Source organism: Spodoptera frugiperda, chromosome 7 (genome assembly GCF_023101765.2).
Source record: "Spodoptera frugiperda isolate SF20-4 chromosome 7, AGI-APGP_CSIRO_Sfru_2.0, whole genome shotgun sequence".
In the NCBI taxonomy this organism is placed as follows: Eukaryota; Metazoa; Arthropoda; class Insecta; order Lepidoptera; family Noctuidae; genus Spodoptera; species Spodoptera frugiperda.
Genome location: NC_064218.1, coordinates 3,836,257 through 3,859,790, shown reverse-complemented (window position 1 = coordinate 3,859,790; position 23,534 = coordinate 3,836,257). Strand labels below are relative to the sequence as shown.

Here is a 23,534-nt window from a genome sequence, read left to right as displayed (position 1 = left end):
TATTTATGAATAGTTTTTGATACACAACTCCATCCTAGCTAATCATTATAAACCACGACCCAAAAACAAGAAGAAAACTAAATAATTAAATAACTAAAACTTGTAACACAAGTAACAAAGAAAAAAAACACAGCTTACAAGACCCACCTGTTGTACCACGTTCCAAATATCACAAATACTTTAGTTATGGGTAATCCTCCCACCCCTTACCCCTCTTCACCCCCTCCCCCTTTAAACCCCCGCACAATATTACGTGAACACAGTTTCATTAATTCTCGCCGCGACCTTACATGACCTCTGCTTATGACAACAGTTTAAATACCTGTTTGTATTCATCTTTGATGTTTATTTATGTAAAATTATATGGAGATTAGTTAAGTTAAGTCTTGTCTAAAATACCTATTTGTGTTTCACGATCGTCTTTTTTTTCAGATGTAATTGTTTAATTAAAATTATTGGTCGAACGTGTTGCTGTTTGCTACTCTCTTTTTATTTAGGGTGGGAAATCATCCGAAAACTTCTCCCGCCTTGGATGAAGGGAGAGGGAGTTTCAGACCGTTACTGACTAAAAACCACCCCGTTCTTTTTTCTCTCGCTTTTCGAGTAACTCGCTCCAGTAACCGCTAGGCAGTCCACAACTTCTGTCTAACCCTACGCTACGTATTCATGAAGTTACCTGCGTTTGTACGCCTAATGTTTGCACATAAAATTACGTAGTCCGACATCCAAGTGGAAGGCAGTCGTATTCAAATAAAACAAATTCAGTGTCCACACTAACTGCTGAATGAATGAATGAATGAACGAATGCTTGAAACTTGTCCAATGTAACTTGAGCTTTGTAAAACTTTTCCTTTTTACTATTCAGTCAAAAAATCTGTCTTAAATACCAGACTTTTCGAGACTTTGTTTAATTATTCGGAGTAAATTATTACGATTACTCACACTTTATTAACAACTTAAAAAAATGAATAAAAACTAACTAAAATAAAGAAAAATAGGAAAATTCTCGTTAGGCGTCGAAGTACTCGTCCGAAACTAACCAATACTAAACCACGGATGTAAAAACACAAGCAACTGCTTCGGCCATGTCATTGGTTGTGAGAAAAATCTCTACCAATGGGCATGAATGAGATCGAGCTCGACCTTCAAATATTTCAATTTGACACACAGAATAGCCTAGCTGTAAGGATTACAATAAAGCTACAAAACGAAGACTGAACCTTATCTCAGTATCGTAACTTTAATACTTCAAGAATTCCTTTAAAAGACAGGAAAATTTCTATCTCCACAGAATCTCCAGTACCAAACTCCACACATCTTAACCCAAAATTATCTAACATCAGATGAATGAACTCATATATTCACACCTTACATATCTAGACTATATTTATGACCTCTTCTTTATACACACAGCGGTTGTTACACTCAGGGCTTAAGTTATACTGGTCGTAAAGTACAAGTTCGTACTATTGGCACACAAACAACATAGCGTCCAGCTTAACAAGAGTTAATTGTATGAATAATGGGGGGGATTAACTCGTTAGTTAGAACCTCTGCCTTTATTTATTTTTATGGTGGTTTATGAGCCTCATAAAGTACAGTGTTAGCTTTAGCTTTGTACTCTGCCTATGGGATTGTTCGCTGAGTTTTTTTTTTAGTGTTTTGATTTGTTTTTAAACGGTTTTATTTAGCTTTGCCCGGTTGTTTGTTTGGATCGTACCTTATTAGAATTTTTATCCCTTCCTGACTACAGATCGATTTGATGTTTGGTACACACTGTAAATCTTGACGACGAGCGTGCATGAAATGACAGATGACTGTTGATGAAGTGAAAGAAATATGTAAAATTCGTAGCACTTGGCATTCCATTCAATCATTGTCTCTGCCTGTCCCCATAGGAGACAGAGGTGAGGTGCGTACAGGGTAGAGCGTGAGGTTATGTATGTTAATGTTAATGCCCGTACAATATAACTTTTTTTTCACATTGTGTTACGTGTTGGGGTTTTATTTACGCTATGTCTATCCAATTATGTCATGTTATGGTTGTTAATTAAGCTACTTATCATTATTATCTCTGTTAATGGCAAATAAATACGATAACCTTTTAACTTAAACTGTGTAAAATATTTCTGGTTAAAGCAAGTCAGAATTAGAAATAATTTTTGTTTTCTTAAATATTTATAAATTACTAACTTCTGCCAGCGATTTCGCCCCCGTTAACTCATACCCTATCCGTATACCAAATTCCATCAAAATCCGTTCAGTAGTTTCAGTGTGATTGACGAACAAACATCCTAATAAACAAACTTTCATATTTTTATAATACCATAAGCCCATCTCCATACTTCTAACTTTCTCTCTCTTCTATTAAAAATAGGAAATCACTTCAATAAAATTTCATTTTTGCCATTATTATATCTCTCTAGGTACCTCGTACATAATATTTAAAAAGTTGAACACTCAGAAATGATAGATCTAACTCTTCAGACACATAACTGACGATCATTTTTACATCTTTGACAAACACGTGATAGGCAACTGGTTTCACTCCTAATATCTAACTAAACACAGATAACAAATCTCTACGTAATAAAGAAGTAAAATACTTTCAAATCGAAACACTATTGCTATTGGGAAAGCCCATATTTAGTTACATTTATAAATAGTCTTATCTTTATACCTATTGCTTATTTCGTCAACTCAATATTGGTAGTATCTACGTAGACAGGTCATGAAGAATATTCTACTTGAGACGTTCTCTGTAAGAATAGTATTAGAATTTTCTTCGTCACAACCAATAATTGGTCATACCATGGACTACTTATCAGTTCCTAAGTTCATGGTCATATACTACAGTTGACTCTTGATAATTCGAACCTCTCTGTCACTAGTCCCGAGGTCCCTAGAAAATCTCTTAATGTTTCGAACTAACTCAATACATTTTTGTGCATTCGTTAATTCAAACAAAAAAGTCATTGCTATGTAATGATGCGAAAGGGAGTATCAGACTTTTATTGACTAAAAATTACCCGGTTCCTACTCATTCTTTTCGAACCGGAGCCGCGGTAAACCCGCTAGGTAGTCCGCAGCACATAAATAAAATTAGCCTTATTACCTTATTCATTCATTTACTCACTATGTATTTTGTCAAATGATCTTTCTCACAAATAAAATCTGTACTTGATTACCGTTTGTTACTAACAAAGTGGCTTTAAAACCTGCTCCGAACTTGCAAGATAATTTAATTTAATTAGACGCAGCGAACTTCGAATTAAATCTTGTAAGTTACAATTTAATAAATTGCAATACCGTACCTTCGTACCAAGCATAAAAACATCAGCATCAAATGAGATTACGAAACGTAAATTTTAAATTTAATTAATCCAGACTAGTTCAACTTGTTAGTGCTTATTTTACATGAATATTACTACGTCTTAGATTAGATGTAAACTAATCAAATCAGTAGCTAGAGGGATTCAAATCTGTCAGGTAATTAACTAACTAACCAGATAACTTATAAAATAATTATATTAAACCAAAGTTATGAGCGTAATTTACATTTAAAAGTACAAAAACGATTAAAATTTTGATTTAAATAATTCTCAATCTGTCATTTGCACTTCGACCACAGATAAAAAATATTGAACAGGCAACGACAACAAAACTATTCAGCCTATATTTGTTAACCGTTTCCCTAATAAATCCTCTTTGCATTGTGTACGTATTTGGAAATGCAAGTTGCTGCATAAATCATTTCGTAAGTGGGAGTCGAGGAGCGTGCATTAGATAATAGTGTTGTGATTAATTGAGCCCACCTGGCCGCCGGTCGCTATTAAACCTTATTTGAGATAGATAGTTAGATACCTTGTCTATTAGCTATGTCATAGACTCAAAGCTAGAACCTGCCAGTAATGTGCGAGCTAGCTAAACAGTTGCATTGTTCGCGTTCGATATTTGATTTCAAATGTTGTTTAGACATTTTGTTTTGTTGATTTTGGTAAATAGGTTTTTGAAATAATTTGAGATAATCTGATTCGCCATTTATCATGATTGTGTATGAATGTTTTGTTTATTTTTTGCATTATATTGAGCGTTAACTTTCATAACTCATAAATTAATTTACCTAAGGCATAATTATGTAACCAAATGCATTTAGCATTTAGGTTTTTTTAAAAGTCGCCTGTCAAAAATGCGTGATTGACGTGCCTCTAATGGTACCTATTTGCTCATAGCCTAGAACAAAAAAAATATAATTAGGCACGTATTTAAGAAGTGTGGAATCATCTAAGGGATAGATAAATTAACTGCCAATACTATAAAATTTACCAATTTTCCTCATAACTCACCCAAAAATGTAATTCAAACTTCACATCAAAATTGCTCACGCAATGACCTTTTTTTTGTGATGAAGGAAACATTCAAAAGGCGCCTAGCGTTTTGGGGATAAAAGACCAAGGAGTATGGATTTTTACCTCACCAAAACCACTCCAGAGGCCACCCTCTGCACCTGTAAGAGGCACCGAGTCTTCTAAGTACTCTTCCGGAGCCCCGCCACGGTGTAACGCCACAACCCTTTTTTGAGGGGGAAAACCATCCAATGACTTCTTTCATCTTAAGCGACGCGAGAGGGAGTGTCAGGCTCATTAACTAAAAATCACCCTATTCCTACTCCTGTTTTTCGAGCCGGTTCCCCGGTAACCCGGAAGGGGGTAAATCATCCAATGACTTCTCTCGCCTTGGGCTAGACGCGAGGGAGTGTCAGACTCTTACTGACTAAAAACCACCCAGTTTCAACTCCTGCTTCTCGAGTCGGAGCCCCGGTACCCGGTATCCCGCTAAGCCATCCACAGACGGCAGATCCCTTGGTATACAGAATACACGCAATGACCGTATCATCGCAATCATGCTACTATTGACATAACAACACATAGTTACACACATGATTACTAATACTACACCTCACGTCGAATGTCCTCGCACACTTTGATACGGCGGACGATAAGACACTGTGATGCAGTGACGTCATCACTTTGTAAACAGATACTACGGAGCGTATTAAGAGGTAGGTGCTGCCCTGCGATTCCGTTTCCATGGGGACAAGATTTAAAATAGTATTGAGGGGGTATTTTTTTAAGGGGGTAAATCATCCAATTTAAGGCTGCACGATTGGCGCGGTGGCTGGGTAACTGGCTACCGCGTAACGTGAACAGGGTAAAATTCCCGCTTGTAGCAACTCTTTGTGTGAGTCGTAAATTGTGGTTTCGGGTTTGGGTGTCATGTGTATGTGAACTTATGTTTGTAAATGCAACCAAGACAAGGGAGAAAATCCTAGTGTGGGGCAAAGTTTTTTTTTTACAAAAAAGGCAAACTAGGGCGAGGCGAGAGGAAGTGTCAATCTCTTACAGTCTAAAAACCACCCCGTTCCTATTCCTGCTTTGCGAGCCGGAGCTCCGGTAAACACGCCAGGCAGTCCACAGCTTCGGGATGTGACATGATTGGAATAAGTTTTTTAGAAAAACAACTTGTTTTCACCTAAAATACTGAAAACTTGTTGGAAAACCCTTAATCCCATTTTAGCCTTAGCACAGAAAATATAAAAATTATGTATACTCTTATCTTTCAGATTATTGATTTCTATATCCTTTCAAAAGAATTACATTTTAAGTCTTCAAACATTCTTTACATATCCTTGATGGCTAATCAAATAATCCACTGGCATTAACTGCTTAAATAATTAAAGAATCGTGCAAAGTCAAATTCAACTGCACGGTTGGCGTGGTGGCTAGGCAAATGGCTGCCGTGCAACGTGTAGCGGGTCCGATTCCCGCACGAACTATTTGTGTAATCCACAAATTATTGTTTCGGGTCTGGGTGTCATGTGCATGTGAACTTGTATGTTTGTAAACGCACCCACGACACAGGAGAAAATCCAAGTACGGGACAACGTTTATTTAAAAGAAAAAGCATTTATTCTTTAATACTTTTAAAATGTCAACAAATACCTAAAAAAATAAATAATAGTCTATCAGTCTGTCCATCAGTGAAGCTAGGTAGTTAGGAGAAGAACGAGCAAGAAGCGCACGAAGCGCTTCGATTCAAGCTTCCTTGTGCGAACTGCTAGGGAGTGGAACTCCTTGCCGGAGTCTGTGTTTCCTGATGTGTATAACCTGGGTGTCTTCAAAGCCCGAGTGAATAGGTTGCTTATGGGCAGACGTGCTCCATCGTAGGCCGCATCATCACTTACCATCAGGCGAGATAGCGGCCAAACGTCGGCCCATTTAACATAAAAAAAAAAAAAAAAAGAAACTGCCGAAGTTCAAACATGTCATGCTTGTAAAAATGAAATTGATCTCTATCGGTATTTGTCTGGCTCCACCACTGATTCATTCACGCATTGCCTGATAGATAGTAGCAACGTCCAGAGTTCACAGACAACATACAAACATCATACTATCTATCTTTCATAAAACGTCAGAGATCTCTAAATCAGCAGTAAGTACATTCCATTTTAATTCTTCATATCTCAAAGATAAGAGTGCAAATCAAGTGTACGATGTACCTACTCTTACGTCATTTATTATATTTATTCAACTTTTTTTAAATTCCTTGTTTGTCTGTTTGGTGAGATTTTTCCATAAATGTACGTTTTTTTGAATAGAGAATGCTTTTTTGGGGGGGAAAATCATCCAATGACTTCTCTCACCTTGAGTGAAGTGAGAGGGAGTGTCAGACTCTTACTGACTAAAAACCACCCCGTTCCTTCTCCTGCTTTGAGCCGGAGCCCCAGTAACCCGTTACGTTGTCCGTAGCTCCGGATCGGGTGAATAGAGAATGCTTTCGATATTATTAAAGAAGGGCCAAATTAGAAGTACCTTATACGAGCATGCATGAAAAGACTGATGACTGTCTATGAAGCGAGAGAGGCGTAAAATTCGCAGCCATTGGCATTCCATTGTCTCTGCCTACCCCCATGGGAGACAGGCGTGAGGTTACGTATGTAGATAGCTTGTATATAAGTGTTTGTGTACATAGACACTTATTGTTTTGTATGTAAGGAGGTACTCGTAAGTTTGCTTCCTATTTCGTGATTTACTAATAACATATGAATGTTTCTTTAATACATATATTTATATGAGCGCTCACGAGTATATTCTTGGAGTGATGTGCATAAAACATCTTTACAGATATCTAAGTATTATTCCCCATACGGGTTTGTTAATTAACTATCTATAACGCTTTAAGGAGGGTTGATTTGGGCTTCTAGTAAACACAGTAAAACATCAAGAAGCCAAGTATTTATTTTTTTCAACGTAACAGGTTACCGGAGCTCCGGCTCGAAGCAGGAGTAGGAACGGGTGAATTTTAGTTAGTAAAGTCTGACACTTCCTCTCGCCTCATTCAAAGCGGGAAAAGTCATGGCATGATTTATCGTCCTATAAAATCATATTTTTCTTGATTTTGACTTTAAGTAAGTTCTTTAAAAAAAAAGAGAAAAAAACTTTAAAAAAGGACATCAGTCACACCTAGATCACGCCAAGGTCCTGAACCCACTAAATCAAGTTCAACAGACCCCCAAAAGTTCACAAAAAGACCTAGACTATAAAATAGCACAATTTAATTTAAACTAGACCTCCATTCGTTACGAGCATTGTCTTGTCATATCTAACAATCATATTCGTGATAGCGATATTAGGAGGAGGCTGTGTGTCTGTATCTATAGTATCTGAACGTTGATAAATTACAACCTTGTGCTAATTTCGCCTATTATTACCTAATACGTTGGCAATGAGCGCGATTTGCATATTAAACGGTACCTTACATGTTGCTATGTCCTGTGTATTTTGTAGATGTAGATAGAGTACGGTACCAAAATAACTAATATTTTTCATTTATACTTTCTTACTCCTTCGTAGACATTTGAAACACCAGAGGCGTTATAAGTGCGTTTCTAGCGAAATTTAAGGGTTGTTGGGGAATCGGGGATTGAGAAGGGGGGTAATTGAACCTCTGGTAACCTCACTCATACAACGAAACATAAAACAAACGTTGTTTCACGTCGGTTTTCTGTGAGGCCGTGGTATCACTCCGGTTGAGCTGGCCTATTCGTGCCGAAGTATGGCTTTCCCACACTTATTATTAACTACTAAACGCTCAAAAACGTAATTGTTTAATCTTAATTTAATTACCAACTTTCCTACAAATCTCTACAAACGCTTTAAAAAAAACTGGTGCAGTATACCAGTCACTTTCCTTTAAAAGCTATTTATCAAATTATACAACAATCCTGATGTACATTCGTGGTTAATTTGTTTAATCTACATACAAAATGTTACACTTTTAATCATTTCTTAATCGCCATTCTTTACATTATTAAAAGACAAAGAATTTCCAGAAACCATTTAAAATTACGCCCGATATTTCGTAATTACATTTCGCGGGCGACTCTTGGGAAAGCCAACAATCTGACATTTTGACACGATTAAATGATAATAAATGTGAATAATTAATGTCGAACAAAAAACTGTCTGTCAGTCCGTCTGATTTAAAGCAGGTCCTTGATAAAACGTACCAAGATTACCCCTTGACATTTAGCACAAAGAAAAACTTCACTGACCTTTTGTGTTTAAAAGGTAAATTGCTGGCATATAGCTACCTTTTTCTTTTTATCTTTCTTACAACGGACCAGAGACAGTTATGATAAGAGTGACGACTTGATTTGCTTTTTAATACAGGATTGTTGTTTTTGGGTTTACTCGTCTCTCATTCATCATAAACAGATTAAGGGCCTTCTCTGCATCTTCTTTTCATGCAAAAGGAGAAGTTTAGAGATTGCAGTTTAACAGGTTCAGGTTTATCAAAGACCACTGCAGCCCCATCTCTAACAAATGTGTAGTTCCTTATTCGATACAATGAGTAGAAGGGTGACGAGTGCATTCTTCCCTGTAATTAAACTGCTTATCATATTAGATATTGGTGCTTATGAAATTTCGAGAATTTCATAAGCTATTCTCGGCATGAAATCTGGAATTGTAACCCGTTTAGCAAAAATTTCGACTCTAAAAACATGTGCTTAATATTTCTACACCACATATCTTTTAGGGAATATTATATTAATACTAATATTATAGTCTACTCTACTTAATACCTAGTTGTCAGTAACTCACATTGTGTGGTTTCAATGTGTTGTATATTAATAAAGGGATCGTTGCCATGGTAACGTAACATTATGAGTTGCGAACTTATGTGGTTTACACCGCGGTACGAGCCGAAACCGCGCGGATAAAATATCTCATTAAATTAAATTCTTACGTAACCAAAAAACTATGCTCGTTATTTTGTTCATATATCAGTTATTAATATTTTATGTTCATTAAAATCTGTACTAGTTACGTATGGGAAACTGAACACCAATAGAGTACCGGTAAACTATGGCAACTTTACCGGGCCCTTGGCAACTTTACCATACTATAGGTATTCGGTATAAACTCATTTATCTAAAAATCTACCCACTAGAATTCTGTTTTGTAATAGAAGTATTTTTTAGACATTAAAATGAAATATTTACTATATTTTGCGTAGACGTAAGACTGCTATTATGCCAGTAATGGCCGTCACAATGTATGCGTGAAAATGAGCTAAAAGTTAGTAGTTCCTAAATTGTGCTCACAGAGCCTCTATTTGTCACAGGTGAGTGAAATTTTGATGTATGTATAATATAGTTGGGATTACTGTTGTAGTCAGCAATTGCTTTTTCTTTAATTTATTGATAAATAATCGCTTCGGTAATGTTGACTCAGGTTAGGTAAAGTTGCCACGGCCTGCTTTGTGGCAACTTTACCTACAGTTAGGGTTGGCAATAAATGTTTTTTTCTTGTTTGTGTGTATGTAACCATTTTCAATACCTAAATTTCACAGCATAATAGTGAATATCCTGGATGATAAGATATAATGTATTTAATAATACCTCTTGTTTTACAGCCAAAATGGCTCCCATGAAACAAAACCGCAGAAAACTCGGAGCTAGACACTATAAAAATTATACGGAAGTGATGTTATAATTAGCTATGGAGATAGTGAAGTCATAAAATTAAAAAGTCAAGGATTAAACATTATTTTGTAGCCTTTTTTACAATTTTAAACATAAATACTTAAAATTTTAGGTTAATTTAGTTTAAAAGGGAATAATATTTATGTTAGAAATTTGTGCTTTTTTTACTTTAGGTTTAAGGTATTAATTTTTTTTTAAATAACATGTCATAAAAAAGTTCCTCCTTTTTTGACAACCCCGAGCGTAACAAATTATTTGTATGTAAATTACGATGAAACCCGTGGCAACTTTCCCTAATGTCTGTGTAGCCGTTATCTTTATAGTTTCCTCATATTGTTTGCTTATAATACGAAGAGGTCTAGATTAAGCCCTCTGTACCTCAACAACTCTTTAATATGCAATACACGATGAATACGGCGCGTAGGTAAAGTAAAAATTTGGTATCTTTACCCATGTTGTTTTTTCTTTACTACGGCTAAAATAAGTGTTTGTATATAATACGATTACAGTAAAGTGAGCCAGATAGACTACTCCTAAATATATAGTTTTGGTTTCTATGCGTCTTATGGTTAAAAATATATTTCGTGTTTTGTTCTAAAATATGGTAAAGTTGCCATGTTTTACGGTACCTAGATACCCATAATTTTTAGATGGGCAAAAAACATATAGGAGTAGTACATTTTTTAAAAGTTTTGTCATATCGAAAAATTGTCACATTACATCATCTTCAACAGCCTAGAAGTGGCCACTGCTGACCAAAGGCCTTTTCTCGCACGGAGAAGGTTGTGTGTGCCCAAACACAGGTGCATTTTCTGTACCCTCACTCTCATAACCCGATGGGATGGCAGACCGACGCGGCCGGAGACAGCCGCAGGACCAACGGCTTTACGTGCTCTCCGAGACACGGGGGTGAAACCGAACCGAACTTCCTAACTCTGGGCTAATAATTAACATTTGAAAATTACATTATCACTTTTTGGTCCACCAATCATTGCGCCAACCATGCAATCAAACGAACACAGTCGAACGACGTGCAATCAGACGCTTATATTATTTCCTGATTAGCAGATGATTATAAATTCATGAACAAACAAATCCTTCTATCGGAGTCTCAACTCGAATTAATCAAAACTCGTGAAGTAAAGTTATTGAGGTACTTTGTAATTAACATAAATAATACGATTTTCATTACCTACTTACTGTTTCGAAACTTCGCTTTCCCTACTGGCAAAATGTTACCGGGTTTATTTGTTACCTGTTTTATAAAACACTAATTAAATGAAATGTAATAAAATACGCTTTTCAATTCGAGAATGTCTTACTAATATTATAAATGCGAAACTTTGTGAGATTGTATGTATGTTTATTACTCAAACACGTCAAAACGGCTGAAAAGATAAGAATACAATTTGGAACACGGATTGTGGTCTGGAATAACAGATAGGCTACTTTTTATCCTGCGGGAATGCAAGCGAAGTCCCGAGCAGAAGCTGGTAATTAGATATTTATCATTATAACGCACATAACAACAAAATTAAAACTCAAACCTATCTTTTAACAACTAAACCCTACAGAAAAGAGTTATCCTACATTCCTTCAGGTACTACAGGATGGTAAAAGCAAAGTTTTACTCATCCACGTGTCGGCATCCATACGGGTCGCTCTTTAGGAGACAGCTAATTAAGGCAATTTCCAGTGGCCCCTAATTAAGATCCCAACCACAGTACATAGGAACACAGTAGGTAAAGTAATAGGAATGATGGCTTATAAAGTATTTTAGAGAACAGAGAGTATAGGTTCTCTTAGAAAATAAGGATCCTTCGACCAGGCGAGGTGATCATGCCTGGCGGGCTCTCTGCCCAACTGTTGTTTGTTGAGATTTTCTATCTATGTTGATTCGCATGTAAACTTCATATATGTGATGTAGGATTTATGACGTCATCCGTTGATTTGATCGTCGATCGTCTACATATGTGCGACTTCTGTCATCTGTCACTTGTCATGTGTCACCACGGTTTTAAACTCGACTAGTTGTCATTATACCTATTTAAACAAAATATAAGCAGTACTGAATAAAGTTTTGTGACTCGTACCTACCGGCTAAGTTAAATTACATTGCAGCTTTGAAATTCTCTAAGTTATTGCTAACTTGGTCTTTACATAATTTGATTGCTTTTAAAGATTTTAAATAGGGTTTTGGAGTCGTTTTAAAGTACGTTCGTAAGTTAATATATTTTAGTTATAAATAATTATTAATTATTCGGTTTTTCGGCTTACACACGTAATAATTTGACGAGGAACTCAAGTACATAGTTTCGAGCCATGCTAGGGGCTACTCATATTCATGAGCAGGATTCCGCGACACTCGACGCGACGACTGTCACGCTACTACTAACTATAGCAGCGCGACTTGGTTTAAAACTAGTTGAATTCCTCGTCAAATACATAATTTCGTGACTAAGGCGAAAAACATAATAATAATAAATTTAGTAAATCCCACAAAAGTTATAACATAAACATATTAATAATAATGCTTTGTCCGATTCAGAAATCGATTCTGGCTCTCAATTATGACACTTCAATTCCATCTCTTCGAGCAATAAGTACGACAAACACAATAAAAACCGCGGTAACAATATCAATAAACACACTTTCACAAAAAACCTTTCATCTTTATTCTTTAATGTCAAAAGCTTTCGCACTTAATGTCCCTGGAACGACACCTCGAGTGGACGTCTCTCTCACGCCACTACATACATACATACATACATATCGTCACGCCTTCAATCTCCGAAGGGGTAGGCAGAGGTGCACATTATGGTACGTAATGCCACTGTGTACACCCACTTTTCACAATTTATGTTGTAAGTCCCATGGGTGGTAAGCCCATTGCCATATACCGGGCACATTTCCAGACTCCGTGCTACCACTGAGAAATTTTCGAAAAACCGAAAAATCCCAGTAATACTTCGCCCTTGAGACCCCTTGCCCGGCAGTCGCACTTGTAACCACTCGGCCAACAAGGCAGTGAGCATTCTCACACGTCACTGCGGACTTGATTCACTGTTTCCCCTGTGCTATGACGCATGAGTAGACGCTCATTCAAGGACCTTACTCTTAAGAGGGCACGTAAGCCTCTACAAAACGTTACGTAGGTTCGATATTTGGGTTGTAAACATGTTTTATGTTGTTGGCCTACGAATATTTGGGTGGAAAGTTAAGATTTCAATTAGGTTTTGGGTGCTGAGTTGCACTGCTTTAGTCGGACTATGGTTATCAATTCTAACCCTTGAGCAGTTAACATGTTTAGTCGTACTAATTGATTTTAAAATATCATTAAACTATGATTTTAAATACATCTACTTCAGATGGGTAAATTAGAACAATATCTATTTTTTATGTAAGCAGTACACTATATTCTTTTAATACCTTTGAAGTAAAGAGAATGGTATTTTGTATAAATCTACACCCTACTACCCTTAGTACGAGTTTACTTTGGTTGGTTCATTCGAGCCAGCCAATCAGAGCTCCGAACGCGCTTTCATTTCGATTACGTTAAACGTAAAGCAAACTCGTACTAAGCTTTCTGGTGAAGTTTATTCTATGCACTCTATCTTCAAGGAAATCGACTTTATAAAATATGGTATCTTTTATACCACATTTTCTTTATCCTTTTCTCATGAAAAGCAGCTTTGTTATCGATATAGGATCTACTTTCTTTGTTACCTTTAGCTATTTACGCAATAGGAGAGGTAAAGTGTTATTTAATGCGAAATATAGTAACAGTACAAATATATCTTGGATTTATTTCACCATCAACATCAAAAGTCTATAAGTGGTCACTGCTGACCAAAGGCCTCGCACGGAGAAGGTTTGAGTATTAATCACCACGCTTGCTCAATATGGGTTGGCGATAAACTTATAATCAGAAATTATAAGCACAGGTTTCCTCACGATGTTTTCCTTCACCGTTAGCCCATGGTATCTAAATAAACTTAGAAAGTACGTCATATAATTTGGGAAAAGACACATTAAATTAAAGAAAAAGAAAATTAATTAGATCTAGATAAATAACATAGTGTTAAGCTTTTCAAAATCGTAAACCCCATCCATTAATTAATTTGTTGCCTCTTCTTCCAAGAATCAAACCCTGAATTAGGTACTGGGTACTCAGGTGACTAAATACCATACAACAAGCTAAACAGAGGTCACAAAATGGCATTTATGTCAATCATATGTCTTGCAAGTCACGAAATCACAATAGTACTTACCTACTTAAATAATTATAAGTAATACATAGTCATAATACATAATATATCATATTACAAAACGTTGCACGCTGCATTTTGAACTGTGTGTCACAACAATTTGTCTAGCGGTTGTGGTATTTGATACTCTCTTCATTCATGTGAAATGACGTCACATATAATGTCAGTATAGATTCTCTGAATATAATATACTAACGACGCAGGTGCGGTTTTACTCACTCTACTCGGCTCCTGTTGAACGTAGCGTTATATTTTATAGCATATAGGCTTTAGCTTACTCATATAAATGGGCTATCCAACTCCAAAAACACTATGTACAACTTTTTATAGCTATGTTCTACATATAAACATTATGATTTGATTTGTTTAAAAAAACATATTCTATGCGTACCAGTAGATCCGGAGATTAACGCGTTCTAACAAACAAACTCTTGATTTTGTTGTAATAAGTATTAGTACGGTACGGTTTAAAGTGTGGGAAAGCCATGCTTCGGCACGAATGGGCCGGCTCGACCGGAGTGATACCACGGCCTCACAGAAAACCGACGTGAAACAACGCTTGCGTTGTGTTTCGTTGTGTGAGTGAGGTTACCGGAGGCCCAATTCCCCCCTTCCCAATCTTCCCCATCCCCGATTCCCGAACATAAATTCCTAACTCCCAAAAAGCCGGCAACGCACTTGTAACGCCTTTGGTGTTTCAAGTGTCCATGGGCGGCGGCGATTGCTTACCATCAGGCAATACGTCTGCTCGATTGCCGGCTTGTTCCATAAAAAAAAAAAAAAAAAAAAAAATAGTATAAGAAGATTATGTTCCGTTCAACTGTGTTAAAGTACTAACTTCGTTGCTGTTACTGTTTTGCTAATTAAAATTGGTGTTAGCTTCAGAAATTATTATTGACAAATCTAAATATAAAAAGTAGTACTAAACTCACTACAACGACTTACAAAGACTGTAAAAACCATAGGCAGATATTTCCAAGAAAAAAATTGATAAATATTTTCACCACAGTTAACAATACTGAAACCAACAGAACAACATAATATTTAAGAACACTTTAAATATCGTACTAAGTTTCTAACAGCGCATGTATATTATTTATACGATAGGTGATGTCCTAGATAGCTCGGCAGGCAGGCTGGGATATCAGATGAATAAGGTCAGGGTCGCCTAATGAGATGCTGCGGAAACGGCACAGATCTAATAAACGTTAGCGTGTCGTAAAGCTCAATTTTGCGGGACTTGTAATTCTGTGGCCAGGAATTTATTTCAGTCCTTTTTTTGAAGTGGGAAATTAATCCTATGACTTCTCCCGCCTTGGGCGAAGCAAGAGGGACTGTCTGACTCTTACTAACTAAAAACCACCCTGTTCCTACTCCTGCTTTTTTAGCAAGAGCCCCGCTGAACCCACCAGGTAGTCCGCAGCTCCAAATCGGGCATAGGCCATTTTTGAAGAACAAACTCATCCAAAGACTTCTCCCGTCCTGGGTGAAGCAAGGCGAGAGAAGATATTGGATGATTTTTTCCCTTAACAAAAGCTTAACCTACAAAATATCATACAAGACACACTACTTAAAGAAACCACCACACAACGCAATCACAACAATGATCAAAAGCTAAAGAGATCTCTAATTGAATGGTAATAGATGTAATTTCATCACAATCGCGGAGGCAGCCATTGATCACGCCGAATCGGGAGTACCAACCGGTTTGAACAATACACCTTGTGACTAGTCCGGTTGCAATCGTGTACTGTATATAATGACATACGCAACTCTATATGTGTGTGTTATGAAGTATGGTACACCATATGAGGATGCGCTTTCTAATGGGTGGGTATATTGGGAGACTTATGGTTTTAGAAATTTTAGCTACAGTACAGTTTTGTACAGTGACCTATTTGTGACATTCTGTGCACCATACTGAAAAACTGTTTGAGGATGAAAGGCGTGACGATATAATAAAAAATAAACAATACAATCAAAATAATTATTTAATATCAAAACTATACAACCCTAATCGTAGCTATTAAAATAGCATTCAGAGTACGGAATATGAAGCTAAACCCTATCCACGCAATACGAATGCAATGGGTGCTAGAGTTGCAACTCAAGAGTACCTACGAAATTTCACAATATCAGTGTCGATCGATCGTCATTCGATTCAAGAGTAAGCCCCCAGATCACGTTAGTTGCTATGCAAAACAGAAAATAATTTACTACGCTTTGATACCACAGAATAACAAAATCAACTTACAAATTCCGATCACAAGTTTAGTAACTGCCAACAAAATTTTCCCTTTACTTCAAAACTTAACCGCAAATCACCTCAATCAAGCAAACAAAACCAATAAAACGAGTAGCCGAGTAACATAATGAGTTTTTGTCCATAAAATACGAACCGAACCCAGTACAAATAATATAAAATAAATATAATATGTTCAGTCCTATAACATACACGTGGAAAAGTCCGTCAGATTAATATATATGTATGTAGATACGATGGCTTCAGGCTTTTTGGGGTCATTGGTCCAAGAATAAACATTTCTCGTATTAGGGTGCTTTTCCACGAGAGATATCCTATGCTACGTTGCTGTAAATGCGTTTGGCTTCCACCAATCATATTCATTGGAACACATAGCTTAGCACTGGTGGAAACGGATTCAGCTAAGGCAGTTGTCCCACCGGCAACGATGAACGAGTAACGAGTAGAGCTAGAACTAGAAACGAGTGAAAACGAGTGAAAACAAAAACAAACAAGTGAAGCGAGCACTCGCTGGCAGTGTGAACAGTCAGCGATCAACTATTTGTATATGCATCTCTTTTGTTTACACGGAAAGTATATCTATTGTACGTTTCTTGAGCGAGAAAATAGCCGATAGTTAGTCGTTCACTCGCCGTTGGTGGGACAACTGCCTAAGCTATGCTTTTTCTATGAAAAGATGCGTCCTCCCTACTATAGATATTGCATACTCGAGCTGCGCATCTTCCTCGCACAACTACAAAGCTTAGTATCAGTGGAAACAGTCACATAGTTTCACAGTTTAGCTATTACATCTTCGTAGCATAGTTACATAGCACGTATGTGGTGGAAAAGCACCCTTAGTATTGTATTTTCTCACAGTCAGAATGAAATGTCCTGGTCACCAAACACATGACTTCCTAGAACGTACACATATTATTACGAAATGTACGGATGTTGGTTAACAAAAGGATTTGGTGAATTTCACGGGATTCAGATATGAGTTTTGTCAATAGGAAATGCGTTATACGATCCTCAATTTTCGGAAAAGTATAGGTAACTTATTACAGTATACTGTGTACGTTTTCCGGCTACTGATTCAAATACGTTATACCTTATTATAACGGGCATGTCTTCGAGTCTCTAAATATTCTCTCATAATATTTTTAAATAAATGCCTCTAAATATTTCTGTTGTTGCATTTTCTTCAGCATTTGTATTGGATTTTACGTCTATAAGAATTAATCACTTTAATTTTAACCAACTGGCCTATCTGGAAGTCATTGGGGGAGACCTATGTTCAGCAGTAGACGTCTTATGGCTAATATGATGATGACCGATCATCACTTACAGTTTTTTCTTCAAGAATGACTAACTACCATATTTACTCTACCTTGAGTTCACCATTGCAAATTTTCCATCCATTTAAAACCTAATCAGTGTGAAATATTCGAAAAATTAAAAAAACAATTTCTCACACATACATATTCTAGGTCCTGGCAGCGTCCGCGCATGCATAAAACATGTATTAGCTTCGTGGAATTAAATGCAGAATGGCGGCACCTACTGCATATAACGTACTAGTTATCTTGCTTTAGAGTTTAGAGCACAATTTTCACCTGACGCTTGATGGCCAACTTCGTATGTGCTGGACAGTCGGTGACAAAAGGCTTTCGTTTCATTTTAGATGTGATGCATATTGAAGTATCCTTTTTTAATTTCATTGATGATCTAAAATTGTTTGGTACGATAGATTTTGAGCTTTACTTTGTTGTCATAAAGTCTCATATTTTTAAAAGAGGACGAATGGTGTTTTTTTGCTCTTTCGTCTCCATTCGAAGGTACTATTTGGAATGAGCATCTAACTTCAATGACGGACTGTCTATTTATTTGTTTACGTTTCAAAAGTACCTGATTATGGTTTAGTTGAAATAAAAGTTTGAACTTTTGACATATGCAAGTATCCTAACTGCTGTCATAACATCTTCGTGACATTAACTAAAATGATAAGATTAAAGATCAAAAATGATATTTTTTTAACATAGTTTTACTGCTTTTATGATTATGTAGTTACATACATTAATGTCACGCATTTATATTATCCCACGAGATTAACAGTAGGTAACGCACACGACTGCTAATCTATTTCACAAAATCTAAACACACACACGCATTATTTAGTTACAGGTAGAGGAGGTACTCCAACTGTAAACTAACCCAACTTGGTTGGTTTACAAACTTTTCAGAATACTGTGTTTAGTCATAAAATATTTAATACTGCGAGATGTTATAATATACAGTTCAATGTTCAAGGGATTACCCAGGCTTGGTGATCCCTATCAGAGGTATCACCAAGCCTGGGTAATGAGAGAGACACCAATCTCATAACTGTAGCATAAAAAAAACGTGTAATTGTAAAGAAATTTGAAAAAAAAACAGAATTTCAATATTATTGTTTTAAACTTATCGAAAATTTATTTCTTTTTCTATTTTCAATCACATCATTAACATCCTTTTAACAAACATAATCAGAACAACGAAACTATGTATAACTGTGTCTAATTATAAATTATTTAAACCAAGATATTTTGTCACCGATTGTACGCTGTCGTAATTGGAATATAGCCAAAAGGTAGCTTAACCTATTGAATGTAGATTTAGCTTATACCAGTCGTTTGCAAGACCTAAACATTAATGAGTTTCTATAACTTTGAAGTATGAGTACTTAGGTACCTAAATACTAGATTTCAGATTTGATTAGCTTACAATCTTTCGTAAGTTTGCTTTTGATTATATGTATTTAAGACTAGCAGTGCCCGCGACTTCGTACGCGTAGTAAGGTTTTCCTGAGTAAATCTCGATCCCGCAGGAATTTTGATATTTTAATATACTAGAATTAACACCTGTACAGATACATTATAAATATAGATAGGTAAACGATTTTACCTTAGTTTCACTGCATTCAACCCGATATTTTTAGAGTATTTTTATATTACCTGACTTATTTCATGTCATAAATACTAGCTCTATAATAGTCAAAAGTAAATTTTTAAACACGATTGAAAACTTCTTGAATTTTAAACCCATGTCACACAGTATATATCGAGCTACAAAAAAAATATACCTACTTCCTTTTGTTAATACTTTTTTAAACTAAGTAGCACAATTATCAGACATAAGAAGGCGTGGCTTAATTGTTACTCTTCGAAATCGTTTGGCAATTTATAAGAATGTGTCTCGGATTCTTGCGGCCGCTTGTGTGAAAGTTGTTTAGACTTAGTTCAGACTAAATGGAATTATTGTACCTCCCACATGTGAATACTAAACAGTCGCTCTTGCGCAATTTCTGCCTTTAATTTAAGTACATTATCTAAGTGTAATAGTTAAAGGTTTTGATTAAATAAGGTACTTATAAGTTTATCACATTAAAAGTTTTTTTGTGTTTGTCAAAACTAAAAGTGTTATTATTTTATTACTACCGTAAAAAGAAACACGTAGGGAAATGATTTCAAAGAGCCATCAGACCGCCACAGTAAAATCAAACGTTGATTAACATATTATAAATTCAGAATTTCGGAACCACTCCTTTCTATACCTTTTACTTTATACCTGCAGAGATAGTAATCTAAGTTTGCCTAAACATAGAAACTATAAATATTCTAAATTAATAAAACTGTTCTACTTTTTTATTGCCTACACCAGACGTCTCATTCACAAACTTAATACATAAATATTTCTAATAACATTCAAGCTAAAAAATGTTGCTATTGAGTAATCTATTACACATTCTTACGCACGATACAACCTAAACGTAATGTCAATGATTTATTTACGCCATTATAATTGTCGTCCGGAGTATTTGCCGCCGTGACATTTACACTTCGAATCTGAACCACATTCCGCAAATACGTGAGTAATTCGACCCGTGGTTAAAGAGCGAAAAGAGTAAAGAGCGACCCCTCAATTTGTCCGCGGGCAACACTGCTAGTGTATCACGAGACCCATCAACAGGCTGTCACCGTATCCCTTCCAGTTAATGTATGCTCAGACCACACTCGTCCTACATTCACCCCCCTTCTTCGATCAACTGTCTCGGCCGTCAGCCATTACCTAACAGACCGCTTGCGCGCTCTACAAACTCTGCACCACATAACCAAAATACGTACGCACTCACATAAATTACCAAACATTCTTATCACAACGTATTACGGTTCAAAATTAATAAATACAATTTCCAACGAGTGCAAATTTATTTTTGCTTCATCTACTCTACTCGCTGTTTACACTCGGCCGTCGACGTTCGTCATTTAATTAATTCGATATTTGAACGCGGCAAAGTGCTGTCATTTCTTTCGGCCAGTGTTATTTTTTTTACGTTGTGTTTTTGGGATTCCGGCCTTTTTGGTGATAGCGGAAAATTAAAAAATAATAAAAAATAAATGCAAAGTGCGTGTTCAGATTTTTGTGTGATATTGTGAGTTAAATTAAAAATGTGTTGACATAACAAAGTGCTGTGTGGTGATCTAAATGTTCTGTGCGAATGATAATGTTGGCTGGACAGGAAGCCAGCATCGAATTGGTGCAACGGTGGCTTCAGAGACGAGGCAGTGATGACACTGACACAGGTTAAAAATATTTTTACTTATAAAAAAACAGTGACCCAGTAAACGTTTAAATAAATATGCGCAAAAAATTTAAATTTCGAAATCAATTTTGTCCGTCAGTTAGAAGTAATGAAACCGTATTAAACACTTATATTTTTATTTTGCCATATAAGATAACGATACTTAGATAAAACGACGTCACTTTTAACGTATAAAAAGTAGGTATTTAGAATTGCCGTTACGCGATATTTTAAGTCGATATATCTTCGAAAGTATTTATTTCCAGAGGAAAATACAAAATACGTCTCTAATATTTTAAAATAATCAAGAAGACGGACTACCATTTCTTAGTTTTTATTAGCAATACAAACATAAACAATTATTATCTTTGTAAGAAATTACTTCCGCATATCACAAACATAAGACCTAACCTTTTTGTGCAACGTACCGACATAGGTACAACATAATATTATACCTGTCAATCTACTAAAACAAAAAGTAAAAGTGAAATAGATAATTAAATGAACAAAATTGCATACTAGCCGAAACAACTTTAGCTTTATCTATACTAATATCTATACTAATATTATAAAGCTGAAGAGTTTGTTTGTTTGTTTGTTTGAACGCGCTATTCACAGGAACTACTGGTCCGATTTGAATAATTCTTTTTGTGTTGGATAGCGCATTTGTCGAGGAAGGTTATATAGGCTATAAATCATCACGCTACGATCAATAGGAACCGAGCACAGCGGGCGAAGCCGCGCGAAAGTAACTAGTACATTATACACGTGTTTATAGAACGACTCAATCAAAAACCTGAAATGGTAATAAATTCACACACAGCTAGAATTAACTACAAACCTGTTTCTGCACGTTTAATTCTAATTTTACATCTCGTTTACTTAATTATGTAATGAAGAAAGTTATTCACGTGACGATCTAAATTATACGTTTTGAATTATTTAACATAATAACCTAAGCATAGTTCCTAGCCTGAGTTGTGGTGGTCCGGTGAGGGAACCTCAGAGGTTTTTTTAAAGGAGGAAAATCATCCAATGACTTCTCCCGCTTTGGGCGAGGCGAGAAAGAGTGTCAGACTCTTAACGACTAAAAACCACACCGTTCCTACTCCTGCTTTTCGAGCTTGAGCCCCGGCAACCCGTTAGGTAGTCCGGAGCTCCAGATCAAGTGACGACCTAGGTTATAGTTTTTGAATTGTTGAACATAATAACCTAAGTGAAATTCCTAGCCTGAGACCCAGAGTGTTGTGGCCCAGAGGTCTAAAACGTCCACTTCTCATGTATGAGGTCGTAGGCTCCAAACCTACCAACGGCAAGTTCCAATGTGACTTTTTCCGCGTTATACGTACTTTCTAAGATTATTTAGACGCCACTGACAAACGGTGTAGGAATATATCATGAGGAAACCTGGGCTGATTATAAATTTTAAATCGCCAACCCGCATTGAGCAAGCTTGGTGCATGGTGATTTATACTCAAACCTTATGCGTGTGCGAAGAGGCATTTAGTCAGCAGTGGCTACTTGTAGGCTGTTGATGTGTGATGTGAGGTGCCTAGGTAAATAGATATCTAGTCAAACTAAATAGGTTGTTTAGTCTTGATTTACTTTTTTTGGTCATATCTGTCTCCTACTCCGGATTCACTATATCTATTTTTATCGGATACCTACATCAACTATAAATTCAAGACTCTCTCTCTTTCTTTTTTTCTGTAGATTTATCACTCGTATAAATAAATAATAAAGGTTTTTTTTTAAACTCATTCAAATACCCGTAGTCTACAACATTATAGCACTTACATAAATAAATGAATACTCTACAAAACCATTATAAGGGACGTTTGATGTCATAACATAATTATTTTGAGCGAATCGATAAATTAATTATTAATAAAATTAATTAGACTCCAGCCATACTGTAGTTTGGAGAAACCTCAATAGAATAGATTAAATATTAATTTCTCAATGAAGCAGTTACGCAAATGGCATCTGCTAGCCACCCTTTACATAATTATTTATTTAATGAGATTATACATAATACCGTGGTCTCTATTTCCTTTTTTTCCGGATAAGGGGTTTCGGATTTGAGTTTTGGGTCGGGCGAAGTACTGCTGGGCTTTTTTGCATCTTCGAAAATTTCTCAGTAGTAGCACGGAGTTTGGAATGTATATGACAATAGACACACCATCTATTACATTGTACAGTGTAGAGTGTGCAGTGGTAGTTGTACCCATTTGCGGATAAAAGGCGTGACGATCTATATTTCCATGGTTAGCTTGTGCCTACTTCTTCGAAGACTAACTAAACTTAGACCCAAAATTAGTTTTAGACAGAAACTTCAACAACAAGTTGAAATCG

At 36.2% G+C, this 23,534-nt stretch overlaps 2 protein-coding genes across 10 annotated transcripts in view; one reads left to right on the top strand and one right to left on the bottom strand.

Annotated features, from left to right (window-relative positions):
- The window catches only part of LOC118266055 (sorting nexin-2), a 482,399-nt gene that overhangs the window by 235,795 nt on the left and 223,070 nt on the right, over nucleotides 1-23,534 (bottom strand). The window lies entirely within an intron of this gene.
- LOC118265840 (high affinity cAMP-specific and IBMX-insensitive 3',5'-cyclic phosphodiesterase 8) overlaps nucleotides 1-23,534 on the top strand; it is a 232,215-nt gene that overhangs the window by 116,878 nt on the left and 91,803 nt on the right. For 2 of the 9 annotated variants that reach the window (XM_050695009.1, XM_050695004.1), the window contains exon 1: nucleotides 20,711-21,180. The exons of 6 other annotated variants lie outside the window; for them this stretch is intronic. In XM_050695009.1, coding sequence (XP_050550966.1) covers nucleotides 21,166-21,180 — 15 coding nt within the window. In that variant the 5' untranslated portion in view covers nucleotides 20,711-21,165. Of the gene's footprint in view, nucleotides 1-20,673; nucleotides 21,181-23,534 lie in introns of those variants that run through there. One more of the 9 variants, XM_050695006.1, reaches the window with a different exon arrangement.